This window comes from Lepidothrix coronata, unplaced genomic scaffold (assembly GCF_001604755.1).
Source record: "Lepidothrix coronata isolate B3197 unplaced genomic scaffold, Lepidothrix_coronata-1.0 Scaffold247, whole genome shotgun sequence".
Classification (NCBI taxonomy): domain Eukaryota; kingdom Metazoa; phylum Chordata; class Aves; order Passeriformes; family Pipridae; genus Lepidothrix; species Lepidothrix coronata.
In genome coordinates, this window is record NW_016690427.1 from 917,914 (window position 1) to 937,989 (window position 20,076).

A 20,076-nucleotide genomic window follows, 5' to 3' on the forward strand; every position below is an offset into this window, starting at 1 on the left:
GTATCTTTTCTGGGCATTTTTTCCCCAGCTTGGGTGGAGGGGGAAGGAAAACATACACAAGAAGAGTTAAACCAAAGCTATTTCTAGCTGCTTGCAATTATATGAGAAAAACACTGTCTTTTACTGCAACTGGACCAAGATAAGATATTCTCAGTATATGTATCCACATAATAAAGTAAGTGAACCTTATTTAATGAGTGTAATTAAAGCACAAAGCTGGCTGATTTTGGCTGGTAGGGACAATTGAGCTAATCACAGTGAAATCGAAGAGTCCTCGCTCTGTGTGTTGTTACAACAGATATATCCGAACTGCGCTAGGGGAGTGCTCAGATACTGTGAGGAAAAGGTGATGAACTGCATTCTCCTGTGTGTAATTAATGGCCACTATTTGGTACTTCAGGACCAGAAAGGACTGGAAAATAAAGGTTATTCTCATAAGTACAGAGCAAGGTATACTTTACCCTTACTAAAGCTCAGAGATAATTAAGCTCTGTGCCAAAGTAGAGCTATGTGATTACTCTTCTTTCTAACTATAGAGGCAGCATCTAACCATAATATTAGCAAGGCTAGGAAAACATAATCCAGCTATAAGGTACAGCTGATCTAAAGCTTTACTGAATTTCATATGCTGGTCACATTACCTGAGGAAGTATTTTTTGTACAAGGAGCTCATTCTGTAGTTTTCATCCTGGACTTTATAACCTGAATATCTCAGTCAAGTTCTTTCTAACATCTTCTTAACAAATTAAGTATTACAATCTACTTTGTGATACAGTAGTTTTAATCACCTGTATTAACTGAGGTCTTTAAAATGACATCACATTTTATTGAGCACTAGTGTGCATATATATGCTAGAGGGTATAATATTGTTCAATGAAATTGCTAAAGTGATTATGATGTGTTCATAGGTTTTGAAAGTACAGTGCTGTTGCCTGTGTCTTTTGTGTCAGTGAATGCAGATCAGTTTCCTGAGGCAATATTGTCATGAGAATTTTGTAGCATGTCTCTAGACTAGCATCAGGAGAGGGCTCTGCTCCTAGTCCTACATAACAGTTTACATAACTCATTGGTGGTATTTCTCATCTAAAAAAATCTGGTCACTCTGTCACTGACAATTATGAATGTTTCTTGATCATGAATATGAGTTTCAGACAAAGCTTCTGGGAGAAGACTCACTACTCTAACTGGGCTTATGTACCCAGTATTTAGGTTCTTTCTAAATATTGGATCTTCACTCAGGTGATATAATTACAAACAGAGGAAAGAAACATCTGCCACGCAGTTGTGAGACTTGACCATGTGAACAGATCTCATACAAATAAATGCGAATAGAAAACATACAGATATGGGCCCCTTAAAGGTGAGCAAGCTACTAAATGCCTCTGGCATATCTTTGATTAGGCTAATCCCTGAACTACTCTACAGAAGCTTCAGTAAAAATAGTGTACTCTGTAGAGTTTCTGAAAGAACAGTTGTAGATGCTTGGTCCCAAGAACGATTCCTGAGTGGCTCTCAGCCTTGGTGCAGCACCTGAATTCCTGACGGGGATTTCCTACTGACCTTAACTGCTCTTTGCTCAGGGCACAGGTTGTTCAGCTGTCCTATAATGAGGCTCTTAAATCTTCTCATTGACAATACAGGGAGTGTAGGTGCCTCATGCAGAATTCCCTGCAGGCCATGGGCTGGGACACCGAGTGTTATAGCCCATCAGTTTCTCACTGGATTTGGCCCAAAAATTCTTAATCCAACACCAACAGTGGTTTGTCTGTTTTGTTTCCTGTTTTTGTTTTAAATAGTAATGATGAATCTGATTAGCTGCAAGACAGCAGATGCTATGGCAATATAATATTTGAATAACAGATGTGAGAACAGACTCCAGCCTTGTTTTAAATGCCATGATATTTTATATTATTTAACATTTTCTTGTGTAATGGAAGCCAGGTTTTCTGCTTTTTCAGAAACTCTTTACTGAATAATATGTACAAAATCAGGACCATTATTATTTTATGCGTATATAATGAGAAAATATAATTGTTGTATCTAAAAGAACAGTATATATTTTGAAATATGATACTAATCACAGAAGGGTTAAAATAATAGAACTGATCTATTTCTGTCATCTTGCCCAGGTAAAATAATCAAATATGATGCTTACAGTTATAGGTCAACAACAAGTAAAAAAACTCAAAAACTGAGTCTTAGAGGTTTCATTTAAGAGCCAATTTTAGGCAACAGGCACATATGGGGATTGCCTGAGAGTACCCCAGCTTGCCCCATGATTCACAAAGATGGGATGCCTCTGTGAGAAGGCTTAGGCCTCATGTCATGTCAAGGTGACTGCAGATAGTCCTTTTGCTTTGGTAGACACTGCTGGTAGCTGCTTGGGGAAGAGCAGTCCAAGTAGGTACAAGTCTACAGAGATGAAAATTCCATTCTTCTAGAACCAGAGGTCTTTACCAAAGGCAGGCCACAAACCTGGGGTGGTTCCCTCCTTGTCACCCTGCTGCTGTTGTGTGGAGCAGCTTTGGAGACCATCCTCTTCAGACAGATAGCCTCCAGTTCAAGATGCAGCCGCAAAGCAGCATATAATCAAGAAAGCCACACTGGCAATCTTCTTTAGCGTAGGAATGTGACTCCAGTGTTGCTGGAGCATTTGCCATCTAATTTCAGTAACTTCTTCCAACCAATAGAAAAATCTGAGACAGGCTTGGCTGCCAAGCATTACAGGCTTTGAAGTCCTCTGGCAGGTAAATCTGTATGTCAGTGACCTACAAAAACATCAAAAGGTATGTCAGAGAATGCTCTTGTAAGGGCTGGAAGCTGAAAATCTAAAAGAAAATCCTCAGAGATAACGCTAAAAGACTTCAAAGGTAGGAGATATGCAGAAAATCAAGAACACTGGTCAAAATCAGAGAGAGAAACAAAAATTTTCTCTGACAAGTAGAAATTGGAAAGGAAATAAAAAGGAGAAATATGTACTGCTTTTTATGGTCACATGTGTACATGTACTTTATAAGCAACAGCTATCTTTTCTTCAAAGTATATTTATTGCTATGCTCAGAATATAGACATAGACAGTTAATACTTCAAAAGGAAACTAATAATTGACATCCATATTTATCTTTTTACTCACATATCTAAAGGTACTATAGAATGATTTCTTTTTTATAACATAGTTTATCACAGTGTAGCGAGTTTGTAATAGTGAAAGACACCACCATTAAAGATCATGTCCTTCACATAACCTGCCGGAATCCATGTGTGACTGAAAATACTCAAAAGTGAAGGCATTAGTGTAGGAAATTTATTCAACTATGCATTAATCTCAATAGTATAAGGGTTGGGGTTTTTTTAATAATCTCTGGTACTTTATCTCTTAAACAAGGATTTTTCATCAATAAAAACCCAAGAATACAGAATTTACAGAGAAGGAACTCTGGGACTGGAAACAGGTAAGGCTTCAAAATAAGAATGATCAGGCTGGGTAAGACCAAGAGTCCAGTAGAACCAGTATCCTGCTTCTCATAATAGCCATGAATGGATACTTAAGAGAGATATGAAACATTGGACAGGAATATATTCCTGAGCTTGCAGCCATTTGCAGCTGAGAAACTTCCTGAGCCAAGCATGACTTCTGTATATCTAGTAATTCTCAGTGAATTCCTCTTCTATGTACTTGTGTCATCCCCTCCTGACACTAAAGTTTTAGCAAACACAAGATCCTGTAGCAGGGAGAGTTCCCAGCTTGACAAACAGACACTGCAAAGAATTACTCCTTTTTCACCTTTTTTTTTACCTCTCTCACTACTTTTGATATCTGAGAGTCACATCTACTGTAATGAGATTAATTCTTGGTTTCTGAATCTGGCTCCTGCCACAAAACCTGTTCTATGAAGACAGGCTCTATTGGAACAAGCTGCAGGAATGGGTCTTCCATCAATGCCACTGTGTAACAAGTGAAATGAATTGGAAAAGAGAAGGAAATAGCAGCAGCATATGGTTTTGAACATCAAAATGACCACAGGAAGACGTGTTCAAAATGCATTATAGCATACTTGCTTGTGCTGTGTGTGGTTTACCATGGTGCCAGAGTGCACAGGGCTGTAGTTAAAATTCCATTGATTTTTTTTTCCCTTTTTGTGACGTTCTGTTTTCAATTTTCAGTGTGCAGTAGCAGTGTTACCAAATATGGGAGAATCTGCAAGCACTCTGGACCTGTATCTCTGCACTGGGAATGCATAACATAAATGGATTTCTTTTTAATTTACTATTTTTTTTGTTATTCCAATGGTAAGACACCTATTTCCTGTAGCCCCCAATATGGACAGAGAAGCTTACAGGCAAATGATAAGGTAGATCGGATTTTTCCTGCTTTGCATCCATGCAATTTAAAGAGAGAAAAAAAGCTGTGAAAAGGAATGCTGTTGAATATATAAGATATAGTAAGAAGGGTTAAAAGGGTTAAGCTGTGCAGATCACCTGTTTCACATCCAACATAAAACCTTTTTTTTTTTTTCCCTCCAGGAGGAAAATAAACAGTTCCCTTATCCCTAGGGTGGTAGCAAGCCCTAACAAGGAAAAGCAGGACACATTCCTTCCTTCCTTCCTTTATAACCAGTCACTGAATTGCTTCCAACACATTCCAGATCTGGCAGAATAGCTTAATTGTCTTCACCTGGAGGCCACTGCCTGAATTCCTGTCAGTTAATATAGCACCTCTGGAGTGAGACACTACGATTTCTTTCTGATGAAAGTGGGTTAAGCACCCAGCCCCATGGTCATGAGCAGTTTCACAGGCTCATTTGCATATGAAGATTTATGAGTTTCTTGGGTGTAACTGTGCCTATAAAAGTTCGAGTCTATAAGTGTCATCAAACGTAATTACTCCCTAAAGACTTAGAACAGATATGAGAAAGATGAAGAACTGTTTATTGTAATAAGTTGTGGTTATGAGTGAAATCTTTAATTGCTTCCTTACAATGAAAGGTCTGCATGGAGAAGGGAGTGTTGCTGGTTTGCTTTCACTAGTGGTGAAAAAGGTAAATTTCTGTAACAATTCATGATCAGACGTGCAGTGTTATTCCACAAGGCAGCTGAAATTTTGCAAAGCTATTCAGAAAATAAAAAATTCTTGTCACAAAACATTGTCAACCAGTACTCTGGGTCAAAATTTCTCATTTCTGTAGTTACCATTCACACAGAATGTCAAGAGGAGTCTCAAGATTCAAATCCTAAATTAGTAGTAAACCAAAAAAATATACTTTTTCCAGTTAGACAGTTAGACTAGAAACATTAAAATATGTAAGTGTAGGAACTCCAAAACAAGTAGTTTTTCCTTCTTATGCACTTGCTCTATTCCTACCATATTTTATGAAGTATTTTGTAATACAATTTAAAAGCTTGCTTGTGTTGCCTGATTCCGTTCTAAGTGAAGTGAAACATTCATGTTGTTATAGATAAAAACTCTGGAATAGAATTGAAAACAGTTGTTTCCCTGAAAATATTTTTTCTTTGTGTAAAGAACCTTATTATACCACAGGAAAGGAATGGAATACCTGTTTCTCAGGTGTCATGTACCAATATGCTTCTTCATTACTCCCAAAACTACTGAAACATTACCCAAAGTAGACCAACATTAGACTGGTTTGCTATTATAATAGCAGAAGGAATATGCTAATTTAATTAATCTTTGGAAAATTAAACTAAAAGAGATCTGTAGATCATTAGCTCCATAGTTGGACTACTAAAATTATTTCTGCACAATGTGTTTTACAAGTATTCCAGAAAATCAAAGTTATGAAGGCAAAGAGGGCTATGCTGTTTCATCAGCAATAAGCCCCTACTGTACAGATGTTCACTTTAGCTGTAATTAGTCCACAGTCACCCCTATACACATATGAGATTTGGGAATGAAGATCAGATGAGTAAAGAAAATAGCAAACTCACGTGTAAAATTTAAATTATCTGTCAAATGCAGATATTGCCGGCCGTGAAGTGTACATCAGAATTCCCTTTAGCATTTGGTTTTTTTAACTTAACTCAAGCAGCAGCTGAGTCAGGTACAAATCTAACCCTGTGGCACCATCCTGTGGCACACCTGGCACTTGCATGGCTCTTCACTGCTCTTCCAGCTGCTGTTACCTGCCTGTGACTGTTCCACCAACAGGGGTGGAGCAGAGGATGGTCTGGAGCTTTAGTTTTATGTCTCTTTCTGTGGCTAAGTATCACACTGGCTACTCTAGCAAAGTTTCACCTTGTCCTTGGGAAAGTGATTTGAAGGGAAGGGAGTTTTCCCTACTCTCCTAAAGTTGATTCAAATATACTAGTATATTAATACAAATTTATAGTATAAATACAAATAAAATATAGAATTCGGAGATATGTATTTGAAGAAGAAATACTCAGATAGGCTGCAAATATTCGTTCAATAATTCTAAAAAAAAATAGAATAAGATGACTGTGGGATTGGTGCTGTGGGAAATATTTCCAGTAGAGTCAGGGTGGTATATAACTGGAGAACAGGCAATAAGGCACCTGACTGTAAAAGGAAGGGAGAGGAGAGAAGTGATTCATGTCTCAAAAGTCCCTGAATTTGAGTTGTCTGCAATAATTTAAAGCAAATAGTGAAGTGGTGAGTAATCAGAATACCCAAGATTATATTTGATTTAGCTGGACTTTCCTCAAAAATAATCTGAGGAAATTGATTGATTTTCTAGGCAAAGACAATGGGACACACTTTATGGAAATGAACCTTAATAAAACCCATTATATGGTGCCACTCAGAAATTTATTAAGTTGGGAAAGCTGATAATTGTTATAAGGATTACAGTACAAGCAAGGAACTGGGTAAAAGCAGTAAGATACTGAATGATTTTTAATCATGAATCCAATATAGTCATTAGTGACCTTACATAAATGGTACTAGTGCTCTGTTGATAAAAAAAAATAAAATTAGAAGATATCATTAATATAATGCAGAAAAAAATGGTTGATTCCAAGACGTGCAAGTATTGCATTATGTTGGAGGAGAATTTGTAGCTTTAAGGCAAATCTTAGATCACTTTAATCATTATTCTCACATTTGCTCCATTCTTCTAATAGCTCTTGCAACTTATTGCTGTTTTATTGAAATACAGCAAACTCCAAGAGCAAAAGCAAAAATATCCTTAATATATTAGCACTACGTTAACAGTGGAATTGCATTTTGCATTCAAAAGAAAGATAATGAATTTAGAATTTTTGGAGAAGAACCTTAAGGTTAGTTGGGATTGTTATGTGAAAGTTTGGAAGATGAATCAAAGTTTATTGAACCAGTGAGGTACTGTTTATGTGACCACAACTGAATCAAATAAACTTGGATTCTAAGACTTGCTACTGCAAATGAGAGGTTCCATTATCCACCTCTAAAAATTTTCAGGAACAACCCTTATGACTTTAAATTACATTTGTAAAAACCTCTCCCTTTTCTCCGTCCTCCTTCTCTAGACTTTTGTTGCTCATTTCAACCTTCTTTTCTGAGATTTCAATTACTACTTTGCTTTCCTCCTTCATCCAGTGTAGAAGTCAGTGCTCTGCTTTCCCTAAGGTTGTACGTTATTCAGGCATGTAATCTTTTCCTCACAGATATTCCCTTCTCAGCAGCAGAGGCTATGGTTGTGCTACATTGCTACACAGGTCTTATTTCTGTTATGAACAAAAGCTTCAGTTTTTCCTTACTGAAACGATCTTGAAAGGAGTAGAGACTTATGTTTCTTAACATGTGACGGTCCTCCTGTAATTGGAAAAATTGCTTTAAGCTGTGAGATGGCGCAGAAGAGGAGCCTGTTGAGCACCCACCTGAAAAATAGCAATTTCAACGGTGCCTGAATTAAACTTGCAAAATGCACCTGCAAGAATTACTCAGTACTTGCATATATTGATCTCTTGCCTACTTTTAGAAATTCACCCTCCTCTTCTGCCAGACTGCAGGTCTTCTTGGGCAGAAAGGTATTTCAAAAACACAATCCAGACAACACAACTGCTCTGCTTCTCATTTACCCCGATAGTTATGTGAGTCAAGCCCTATGGTTTACAATTTCAGATTACAAAAAGAAATACATAATAAGATTAAAAATTACAGCACAGGTGTTTCTGAAGGTAAAATATCTGGCACAACTAAGTTTAGGGAAATAATTAGGAATATTAAGTTCATATTTCTTTTTGCTTAGTTATACACAACTATTAGAGTTTTGGTCCCTAGTTAGTATTTGGTTGCTTCTGCTGCCTGTTTATGCTATTCCCACCAAGTTAGTGTGAAATAAATTAGCATGTGAACATTCAGTGCTTTAACTAAGATGTGACAATAACATAGAAACATGTCTTTACTTGTGGTAAAAACTCACTCTCATTTCAGATAACAGGGCAATTGGCAGCTGAGTTTTGACTTGGAATGATGTAATTTGGATGATTATTTACTTAATAGTTAAACTGTGTATCTTCTATTTATGTGTTCTGCATTAAGATGGACTGTGTGGGTTCAGCCTTGATGAGCTGGAGCAAAGAATGCTGCTCTACCTTACAAACTGTGCCTTAGCTGGCAGGCAGAGAGGATGAGCTTTCAGCTGTGGCTTAGGGTGTAGCTCTATGTAGGAAGGAACAGAGAATTTTCTCACGTTGGTTAGAGACATGCAATTTTACCCCTGAAGGCTGAAGAGTAATATTTTTCTTCCTTCTGCTAGAACATGATAAAACTTCATTATTTATTTTTTTCTTTGAAATCAACATTAATTTATTTTTTGTATCAAAAAAGGAAAAGGGTGCCTATGAATCTGTGTATTTATTTATATACACACATGTACACATATGTCTGTCTATATAACTACAGAAACTTGCACCACTTTTTTCTAAAACATGTAAAACACCGGTCTGTATAGCACGAAGGCAACCATCCTAATGGGTATCACACTATACAGCTATGTCCCTTAGATCTCCTGATAAATTCAGTTTAAAATTTTAATTTCCAGTTGACATGAGCTAGACTAAAAAGCCCTGTAAGCAGCAAGATGTAATATTAATAAATTAGTAGCAAAAATTATTAACATATATTAATAGCAATACATAATATTAGTAAGTAGTAGTAATAGTAATAACATATAGTAGTAACATCCTTTCTTTAAAAATAAAAAAAAAAGTAGAACACCAGCAGCTTCTTTCTTTGTATATTCAGGGAGAGGAGCTTCATATTTCTTTAAAACTTTACTATTTTCTTAACATTCTTCAGGAATCCATTTTTTTGCCTTCTCCTCTACTGTTATTGATTCTATGCTTATTTAACAAAAGCCCATTTTTTCACATTTCTGAATTTTACTCCTTCAATGACACATTTGTTACCTATTCTACAATACACTAGGATTGTATCTCTTCTTGCTTGTTACGTGCAACTAAAAGGTTCACTATGTTTCCCTGGCTGTCTTCATTCCTCTCATTCTATACCATCTTTGCTAAAGACCATCTGGATGATCCTGAAGGTATCCTCCAGCCCTGTTTTTTACAATTCTATGATCTTTAATCAACGGAAAGATCTAAAGTCTCTCTTCGTTTCCTCAATGAAATTTAAAGATCCACCACTACTGTACCTTCTATACAGTTCCACTGCATTCTCTATTTTCTTATCACTAGACAAGTATCATCCCTTCACAGCTCACACCTTTCCTTGTTGATTCCCACTCTGTTACCAGTGCATTTTCTTTCAAAACTGTGAGTAAATTCCAGTGCTTTGAGAGAGGCAGAAAGCAACCAGATCCAATCTCTTGGAAGATTTTAGGATCCAAAGATTATAGTTCTAAACCAACACTCAATTATGAAAACTACTGGAAGGCAGTAGCAAAACACCCTTTTGCAGAAAATGTTGCTAAGTAAAGCAGATGGATTCTGCATGTGTGTCTTCTGGAATAGTCCAAAATAAGTCTGCCCCAAAAATGGTCTAAAACTGCCCAAGGAACTTGAATTAAGGCTGTATCAGGATGCAACCTTTAGTTATATGGCTTCATATGGTTTTTCCCACAGTATTGCTGCTTCATTCAGTGAGTAGACAGCTATTTAATATTCATTTGTAATACCGACTTAATTTGTAACCAGTATCTACCACTGGACTTTAATGGACACCATCAAAATATCATGCAAAATCTAAAAAACATATTACTAAATGCTAAGTATTTTTAAAAATATTGTGTTTAAAGAAAGATCCAGCAAACTGCAACCACTTGGTAGCACAGAATACTTCTGCAAATACCTCTCTGGTATACCCCATGATGAGTTTTCTGAAAATGGGGAAAAATATTAGGCCAACTTTTAATGTGTTAGATAATTTAGAGGTAGTATCCTACAGTGATTCTGTGACAGAGTTAAAGTGGTAGTTCAGATCATCTTATCAGCATTTATCTGCCTTAGCCATAGAACTGTCATTCTTTTTTTTTACCTGCCTCATATGCTGTGTTTCAAAATTGTTGTAATATATGACAGAGCAGGCCTGTAGGCCTACTTACCTGTACAATCAGAATTCAGTACAGGTTCATGCAAGAAGGGAACTGGGGGTGTTTAGTCTGGAGAACAGAAGGCTGAGAAGAGACCTTATCACTCTCTACAGTGACCTGAAAGGAGGTTGTAGCCAGGTGTGCGTTGGTCTCTTCTCCCAAGTAACAAGTGCTAGGACAAGAGGAAACGGCCTCAAGATCCACCAGGGGAGGTTTAGATGGGATATTAGGAAAAATTTCTTCACCAAAATAGCTGTCAAGCATTGGAACAGGTCGCCTAGAGAAGTAGTTGAGTCACCATCCCTGGATGTATGTAAAAGACATGTAGATGTGGTACTTAGGGACATGGTTTAGCGGTGGACCTGGCAGTGCTGGGTTAAGATCATTGGACTCGATGACCTTAAAAGTGTTTTCCAACCTAAATGATTCTGTGATTCTAAGAACTGAACTTGAACTCCTATCATGATTCCCATCATGTCTTCTCTCAGTCCTTTTTTTCTCCAGCTAGTTAGCTCGAAATCCCTCCTTTCTGTTTTGCTCATAGCTCTAAGAGTCACCCTCTTGTTTTGCAACACATATCCACTCTGCTTTTCTTGTCTAATGATTTAATTCCCTCCTAATACCAGAACCATTGTTCAGCCAATGTAATCTCCTTGTTCAACTGGTCTCTAGGTCCTCCTTCCACTGCCTTCCTGACCCAAGGTGGCTCAGACTCCTTTTCTAAATACTGTCTTGCTAAGCCACTCCAGTTTCTGTAGCCCTTCTTCACTGATTTCTTGTCAAGCCATTTATTTATCTTCCAGTCTCAGTCTTGCCTCATCCTAATGCATTCCTTTCACCCCTCATCTGGTTTATCTGCTTGCATTCAAATCAGTGGGATAATTCTTAAAGTCAAAAACTGTTAGTTATGTTCAGTCCCCATTTTGAACTGCATTTTGGTATAAAACACCCATTGCAGGAAAAGCCTTTGAGCCTGCATAGTATTTGATCAACAGCTGACTGCTCAGTCTGTATGGAGGAACGTTGCAGAGACTTGGATAACATGATCTGCAAGGCTGGATAACAGGATCTGTAAGGAAATGGATGCCGCATGGTTGCTCTACAGTGATGCAGTTTGCTTAGCAGCAGGAGCTGTGAGGGACGTGAACACACCGAAGGATAGAATCTCCAGCTCTGTTGGTAGCCTAAAGTCAAGAGTTGTTACAGAAGGCACACGAATCTATTTTTGAAAAGTCAGTAATTTGGCAGCGTGAAGGAGTAAGTGAATATCATATGTGACTTCTTATTAGTGTATAAGAGCAGACCATTTGGCTCCTGGAATGTTCAGTGTCTGACATGGTTAATCAGAAGGGCTCCTATAATAATCGCCAACTTGTGAAACAATGGGTGGAGACAGGACTTTGATTTTAGAAATCCACTTCAAGTTACGACATTGCTCCTCCATCTTCTATCTTTCTTCAGCTGGTGAGTGTGTAGCAAAATGGTAATCAAATCTGTGTGTTAATAAATGCAAAGTATTGCATAAGAGGAGAAATTCTAATTCTACCTTAATTCTCAAAAAAGATCTGAACTATATTTACTCAAAACAATGATTATCACTTGCCAAGGAGAGAAGTTTAGTGTATAACATGCACTTTATTCTAAATAGTTTGAAAGTCTCTGTAGTGAGAGGAAGTAGGAGATATCAGTTTCCAGGAATATGCCAACAGGGAGAAGAGTTTTGAGCAGTTTAAAATTGGACCCTCACTACTGATCTTGACAGTGATTAACTAAGCAAATAGATCTGCACATAGAATGTATTAAAAGCCTTGTTCTGTTACATTAGCATCCTTTCTACATTACCAATGTTAAAACCAAATTATATTTGTTTAAAGAACACATCACCATGATGGCAATAGCTCCTGGAAAACAGAAAGATGGGTCTGATTAAGTTATTATGGCTTCAACCTAATGTCTGTTATCTCTTGACCAAATATGAGCAATATGATTCCTTTTTTGAACAGTTTTAACAATTCAAGCTGCATCACCTGAAATAAGAAGGAACCATAGCATTAACAGTGATGATGACATAGCTTTTCAAAAGTTATATCTTTCATATAAGCTAGTGTCTGCCAAATTCAACTCTGCATTGCAAAGCATGGTGATAAAATACAAGTGCCTAAAAGCTTTTTACATTTTATTAATATGTTTAAAGTAATTTATTTTTCTGTTGCTTGATTCTGGGAAATAATTAGACCATACTGACATGGCATCTTTCATTAAATAAATGAATATCTAAGCTGAGACAGAAAATTTATGCCAACTTTCACTTTGCATCATTATAAATGAGCAAATATATTAATCAACAAAGATATAAGCAGCTGAAAAACTCTACTTATAAGGGAATTAAGAGGCAATCTCAATAAAAGAATTAGAGCTCTACCTAGGAAATAGAAGTTAGTTGTAGATCTATTTTAAATGCCTTTGTTTAAATTACTGAATTCAGCACATTCAGATATCAAACTTGACAACTTGACTTTGCAAAGATCCATGGTACTGTTCATTAATTCCTTTTCTGTAAAATGTTCCTTAAAAATTTCTTTCAGTTTTCTCACTTTTTGATGGAAAACTGAACATTTTTTAAACCATAAATTATTCTATGTACAATAAGGCTTCTGGTCTCCAATTCATTATGTATCTAATAAAACAATATTTGAGATAAGCTAGAAATAAATGTTGAGCAGTGAAATACTTTGGCTTTCAGATCACCAAAAGCTATCAAGATCAAACTGAGCTCTAATCCACTTCAGGAAAAAAACTGAACAAGCTAAACAGGAACATCTAGTTTCAGTTACCATTTTTCTACCCACTCACCTAGTCCAAACAAGGTAGGCAAGAGAAGCTCAAAATGCCAACTGACACTGACTGTTCAGAAATGCAGAGTACTGCATTTTGGAGGAAGATCTAATTCTGTTTTTTACACAGGTTGTCCAACAAAATTGACTCACAAAAGGAGTATCAGCATTCTAAGCATCAATGTGAACAGCTCAGTTGAGACATCTTTCAGAAAGAAAAGTCAGAACCAGATGCCAACTAACAAGGAAAGCAAATGAAAACTGAATTCTTAGTACAAATCAGTTGTTTTCTCTCATCTGAAATACCAGTGTGTTTTCTGAACCATCAGAGTATGAGTAATTATAATACTTAATGACAACAAAAACTAGAATGGGTGTCAAACAACATACTTTAGAACTAAATCAGTGTGTAAATGTTTGAAATTAGAGTAAAATCCACTAGGAAAGCAGATATGTGGAGTCTATACCATCTCTCAGAGTATCTGATACTGTCCATGCACAGAGAGAAGACCACATAATTTCTGAGTCTGATCTAATAAGTCCTATGTACTTTTGCATTTTCACCTGGATTTCTAAATTTATGAGCTGTGATTATAAAAAATGATCTGTCATCTTTATTTTGAAAAGGCATGAGGTATTAAGTAGAGGTAAGAGTTGTTTTTATAGTGGATAGATCACAGTCATGTCAGAAAACCCAGGTGCATAAAGCAAAAAAATAATCAGAAATCAAGGAATTGCACGAAGGAGACTTGTGTGTAGCAATTAAACTCTTGTGGGATATGGTGTCAGTTAATAAAGATTAGGAAAAGCACCCCTATCCCCATAGACTGGGAAAGTGAAGCAGTAACGGCACTGAAAGTCTGCAAGCACCAATATATTTAAAAGCCAATGCTCTGTACATCCTAAGATCTCTAAGTATTTTTTTTCTATACACCACTTATCCTCTTTTGCCTACACTACCCCCCTATTTTACTTACTGCTCAGAAAGACTAGTTTCTCACATCTTAAGTTCCTGTAACACCTCAATCATCTGAGGGCAAGCAGGAGGTAAAAAAGGGGTAAGAAAAAGAAGAGAAAACAGGAGATACAAAGAAATGGAAGCATGTCTTCTCTCTGTGTTCTGTAGATCAAAGAAAGTTTATATCCATTTCAATTTCACCCCGTAGGCCGCACTCTGAAGATCAAACCTGTGTTATAATCAGCATATGTTTCATGGAGGTGTAGGCTTATGGGTTTTGAGTGGCTGATACCATATCCACACTACTTCACCCGCACTGGAGTTTGAAGTTCTACAAAGTGACTATACTCATAATGATACCATTTTGCAGATGTAAGTTGTATTAATGAGGTTGTCATTGGGAATAATCTGTCTCATTATTCATATACCTACATTTACACATATATGAACTGATACATGATAAAATGTAGCTCAACTTCAGATGTGTAACTTCCTTCTGTTAAAAATCAACCAACAAACTTAATACACTGATACAGCACTTCAGCAGAATGACAAAACCTTATCACTTAATGCTGATCGCAGCATTAATAGAGAAGTTCATTAATTTCCTTGCAAACCATGCCAGATTCTACAACTAAGAGATACAACTAGGAGATAACACAGATTTCACAAAAGAGATCACATCAATTCCTGGAACTTTCCTTCTTACTCCACTAGTTATTAAGTTATCAATATCACAGTACTTTACTTAACATTAAACAAGTGAACAATCCTACCAAATTGATACAGACTTAAAAATTAAGCAAACCTAAGTCTACGGAATGGAGTCCAGCACTACACAAATCACCTTCAGACTTAACTAACATACATGATACACAGTTTGCATTTTACAGTTTACCTCAACTAACATAAATTAATCTCATTCTTCTGTCACCTTTCACAACATTTGTAAATTGCTCTCTATGATATTAATATATGTTACATTGGACCTACAATAAACAACAAGATTTTTCATTTAGTTATTAGATGACATGTTGTTCTCAGAATATAGTTGGGTGTTGTATGCCAAGTGCCAAAAGCAAATAATACTGGTTCTTCCTGTTCTGGGAGAAACCAAATCAGAGCATCTTCTTATCTGGTAACCTAGACTCCATTAAAAAAATGTATTCACATAACTATTAGTAGGACAAAATATTCACTCCATAACAATTTCTTATATTTCTGACTTTGACTCAACGGTCTAAACCAAGATTGGGTGAGGACATGAATTGAGAATCTGAACTGTTTAGGAATTTTATTACTGCTTTTTATTAATCAGACTTTGTTTTTTAAATTGGGATATGGAAGAACTGCTTATGAAGATAACACTGCTTAACAATTCAGACACAGGACCACAGCCTATCCCTTGATGTAGAGGCCTCATGATGTCCATTAGGGGATTTAAGGCTTTAACAGTAAATATGCATCTTTCTACAGGCTTCAGTCTTCCAGAGTGCACTTTCTCATTTAAATAGCTTGCTTTCTATGGATGTCCCTACATAGTTAGTAAGAAGTTTGAACCATACCATGGGCCATATTAAAAGGACAGTTGTCAATTTGACCTTGCTTTTTCAGAGAAACTACACACAGTAGTACTAATACAGGTGACAGAGATGCTACTCTTTGTTTCTTCCAAGCTACCATTCCACCTCTAGCTTTTACAGTGGAGATACATTTGAATTAATATTGCTCTTATCTGCTACCTTGGAAAAGCCTCACAGTTGACTGGTACCAAGAATACCAAGAAAGCAAGATGGCTGCAAAGTATGAAGTACAGAAATGCAGCAGATCTCAAATTCAAGACAAAAAAAAAAGGAGCTTGTATCACAAAAGCGTTTGATCAGCGTGTGTCATTTTATCAAGGATATGCTTAGCCATGAGTGCTGTTGGAAACTGATGAAATAATGGATCAATAAAACCCTCATGTTTTAAGCTAAGTGCCCATTTATCAATCATGCTAACAAAGTTATTCTGAAAAAAAAAAAAGCAACTTTCAAGAGCGGAGGTAGTAGAAGACACAGTGGAAGGTTGGATGCATGAGTCAAGTTTCCAAGAAGATAATATGTGAAACTATTTATGGACAAGTTAGAAGAGAAATAAAATATGTAGTAGGACATGGTATTGGCTAGTGTCAAAAAGTGGGATAAGGACAGTGAAGCAGACAAACAGCAGAACGCGAGTCATGCAGACATGCAAACAACAAAGGTCAGCATGGCCCAAACTGATGGACATTTCATGTAAACAAGTTAGACTTTTAGATAGCAAGTTCTGTAGAAGGGTACAATCAACCCAAGCTTAAAGAGGGAAGAGAACTTGTAAAGAAAAGCATAGCTATATCATAATGCTCTTATCTCTGCGCTGAAATTGAGATTAAAATAGAAGTAAAACTGTATTACAAAGATTCATAAACCTGAAAAATTCTGGAAATTTTCATTTTTGTAATGATTTTAGTATAAGAAGTTTCTTTTGATAAAGAAACTACCTCTTGCTTAAGTTCTCCCATTTACCTACTGCCAAAGTATCTAAGATTTTAAAAATCAAGATATTTTCACAAATTCATGTTATAAAATGAAATTAATTTATTAATGCTGTGTGATTCTGCTGTATATTTTCCTGAGGATCTGAAACACTGCAGCTTCAGCCCTGCTACTCCAGGCAGACATACTTGGAAGAAATAAGAATATTCGATAAATGGACTGATGCACACTCTTATACTACAGTAACAAAACCAAAGCATTCAAAGGTATTCAAATGTTTTTAAAAGCCTGTATGAAAACATTTTTTGAGGCCAAAACCAGATACTATTGATTCTAACTGTGGTAACAAAACTACAGTATTCAAAGGTATTCAAATGTTTTTAAAAGCCTGTATGAAAACATTTTTTTGAAACTAAAACCAGATACTATTGATTCTAACTGCATTTTGATTTGCATTTAAGTTTGATCAGAGAAATTGTTTTGTCATTTCAGTGTTAACCATTACATCAACGCAGGTTTTCAATATATGAGTGACCAGTTCCTATGGAAAGTACACCCACTTCATATACATTATCAGGTGTTTGAGGGATATGATAACAAGGGAAGATCCAGTGTAAATACAGTTATGCTGGCATGGGTGTTTTTATTGGTACAGCTTAACTTGGCAACCTGTTATTAATTCTGCTGGAAAAAGCACCCATGCGAGTATAACTGGTTTTGTGGAAGAAGGCTGGTTGGTATCTCCCGCTGTGCCTGGCGTGGATCTGCCTCTTATAGGGATTGTTTTCCTGAACTTTGATGGGTGACAACTCATTCCACGCTCTGACAGCCAGTCTTAGCAGCTCCTCTCACGGTACTAAACAAAAAACCCCAACCAAACAAGAAAACAAAGCAGTGTGGCAAAACTTGCATCATAGTTTCTCTGAATTTAAAAAAAAAAAATATTTAGTATTGTCACCACATTTAAAAGTCATTCCTAATACATACTTGTGAAACACCCTCTACGCCCGTACAAAGACTCCCGTGGCAGTGAATTACCGGACCCCAGGCGGCCGGAGGTGCCGAGCCGAGGGTGCCTGGGAAGGTGAACCCGCGGGATGCGGGGGGAGGCCCGGCCTCCGGCTCCTCAACCCGACCTCGGGCCAGGGCAGCCGGCGGCAGGCCCGACCCCTTCCCTGCGGCCGGCGGGGGCGCGCCCTGTGCCCGGGAACGGCGAGGGAGCGGTAATTACTGCGGGCCCGTTGCACAACCCGCACCCGGCGCGGCGCGGCCCGTCCTGCCTGCGGAGCGGGGCCGGGCGGCACCGCCCCCTCCCGGCATCCCCCGCTCGACTGCTGGGCTCGGCTGCGCTGCTCGGCTCGGCGGCTCCGCGCTGCGCTCGCCATGGCCGCCTACAGCAAGTTCCTGACCGCGCGGCACTCCGCCATCGCCGGGGCCGCCGCCGCCTGCGCGCTGCTCTGCCTGCTCGGCAAGCGGCGGGCGGCGGCGCAGCACGGGTGAGCGGGGGCTGGGGGAGCGGGGCGGGCCGGGCCGCGCGAGCCGCGGGGCCGGCGCCGGGAGGCCGGAGCGGGCAGAGCTGTGCTCGCTCTCCCCGGCCCTGGGCCCGGCGGAGGGGCGGCCGCGTCCCTGTGCCGCGCACGGGGCGCTGCCGCCGCCGCCCTCTGCCCGGGGAGGCTCCCGAGTACAGGGCTCAGGCTGCTCCCTCGCCGCTTTCCCCGGGGTGAGGTCGGTGCCCCTCTTGTGAGTGTCCAGCCATCGCCACCTTGTTACCCAAATTATGCTCGCTTTTTCTGTTTTCCTGGCTGTGAACATTAACAGGTGACTTATAGGGATGTCCGTGTCTGCATAGGCAGCTCGTGGACCTCAGGTGTTGTTTGAATGCAGCCGTGTGACAATAAGGAACACGGACAACAGTTTCAAAGAGGCCGAATCTGGTGATGTTCCCTGTGTGGTTGCTTTACAGGTGTACGCTGCTCGGGTGTGTATTCGTTAATGTGCTGCAAAGCACTGGTGTCATGTAGTGTGGTGGATGAAGACGTATCTCAGACTCAATGCTTTCACAATTCCACTCTATTTTTGGCTGTAGGATTATGACCATATGCTAAAGACCTGGCATGTTACAATATTACAGTTAGGTATCTTGTAGTGATACTCGTGAAAGGGACTTACTCAACAGACTTTTGTAATAACATACCTGTGATGAAGCAACAATCCAGTTTTATTTTACCTAAATCACTTCATACACGATATCTGTAAGAGTTTCATGGAGTTGGGTAATGTCATACAACATGTCAGACGTTGATGCACTGCTGACAATTCATGCATTTGCTTGAGGTCCCAAACTGTGGCTGAGAGTTACTCTTCTGTGAAACTCACAGGGAGGGATGATTCTTTTCAGATCTCTCTGCCCAATTTAGTGAAATACTGTTGTAAAAAAGGAGAAAAGCTGAGTGGAAGGGCACAAAAATAATGGGCTGGGACAGTTACGCTGTAGTGTGAGATTTTCCCACCTAGTGGTATTTGTAAGAAAGACTAGGCCATGCAGATGTTCTGGGAGCATCTGTGTGTTGTCAGATCAAGAATATTCTTTTAAAGTGAATCTTAATTGTCCACACTTACCTTGCTCTGCCTTTATTGAGGGGTGATCTTGGAGCACACATACCAGATTACATTCAGATTGCAGCACATCTTCAAACATAGATGCAAGTCCAGTGTAGTTTTGAAGTGCATTTAATATATTCCTGCTACTAGTAGCATTCATTTCATAGAAGAAGGCTAGAATTTGTCTAGAGTAATTTTCCTATCCCTGAAATAAATGTTATGTGGATCCTGGGTTGTCCCCACTAAACTGTTTTGCTTGTATGTGTTCTGACGTTGATCTGCAGGATTTGACAATGGCAATGCATGTATTGGCTTGAGAGTCAATGTTCTGAAAGTAAGCGTTAGCCTTAATGCTGTATTTGGAATGCGTCCTTCCTTTATGAATCTTGAATTTTGCTACGTACAGTGTTAAAAATCTGAGGCATTCATATGTATTTGGTGGACCAAACACTATTACAAGATTAGTGAGAATTGGAAAGCAGAGAGAACTTATGAATTACATTCGAGCTAATTCAGCAATTGACTGGACTTGTGAGAGCCTGACCTCATCTGTGCCTTTTCCTCTCTCTGAACTGCATTCTTTCTGATCCTTTGTCCCTTACTTCTATAATCTTCTCTTTATAGTCATTTTGTATTCTCGAATCTGTTAGAAATG

General features: G+C 38.4%; 1 protein-coding gene across 6 annotated transcripts in view; it reads left to right on the top strand.

The window, feature by feature from the left end:
* The window catches only part of ABCD3 (ATP binding cassette subfamily D member 3), a 47,527-nt gene that overhangs the window by 1,170 nt on the left and 26,281 nt on the right, over positions 1-20,076 (top strand). For 2 of the 6 annotated variants that reach the window (XM_017835019.1, XM_017835021.1), the window contains exon 1: positions 18,168-18,316. The exons of 1 other annotated variant lie outside the window; for it this stretch is intronic. In XM_017835019.1, coding sequence (XP_017690508.1) covers positions 18,204-18,316 — 113 coding nt within the window. In that variant the 5' untranslated portion in view covers positions 18,168-18,203. Of the gene's footprint in view, positions 1-400; positions 451-3,386; positions 3,454-18,167; positions 18,317-18,903; positions 18,951-20,076 lie in introns of those variants that run through there. 3 more of the 6 variants (XM_017835018.1, XM_017835020.1, XM_017835025.1) reach the window with 3 other exon arrangements.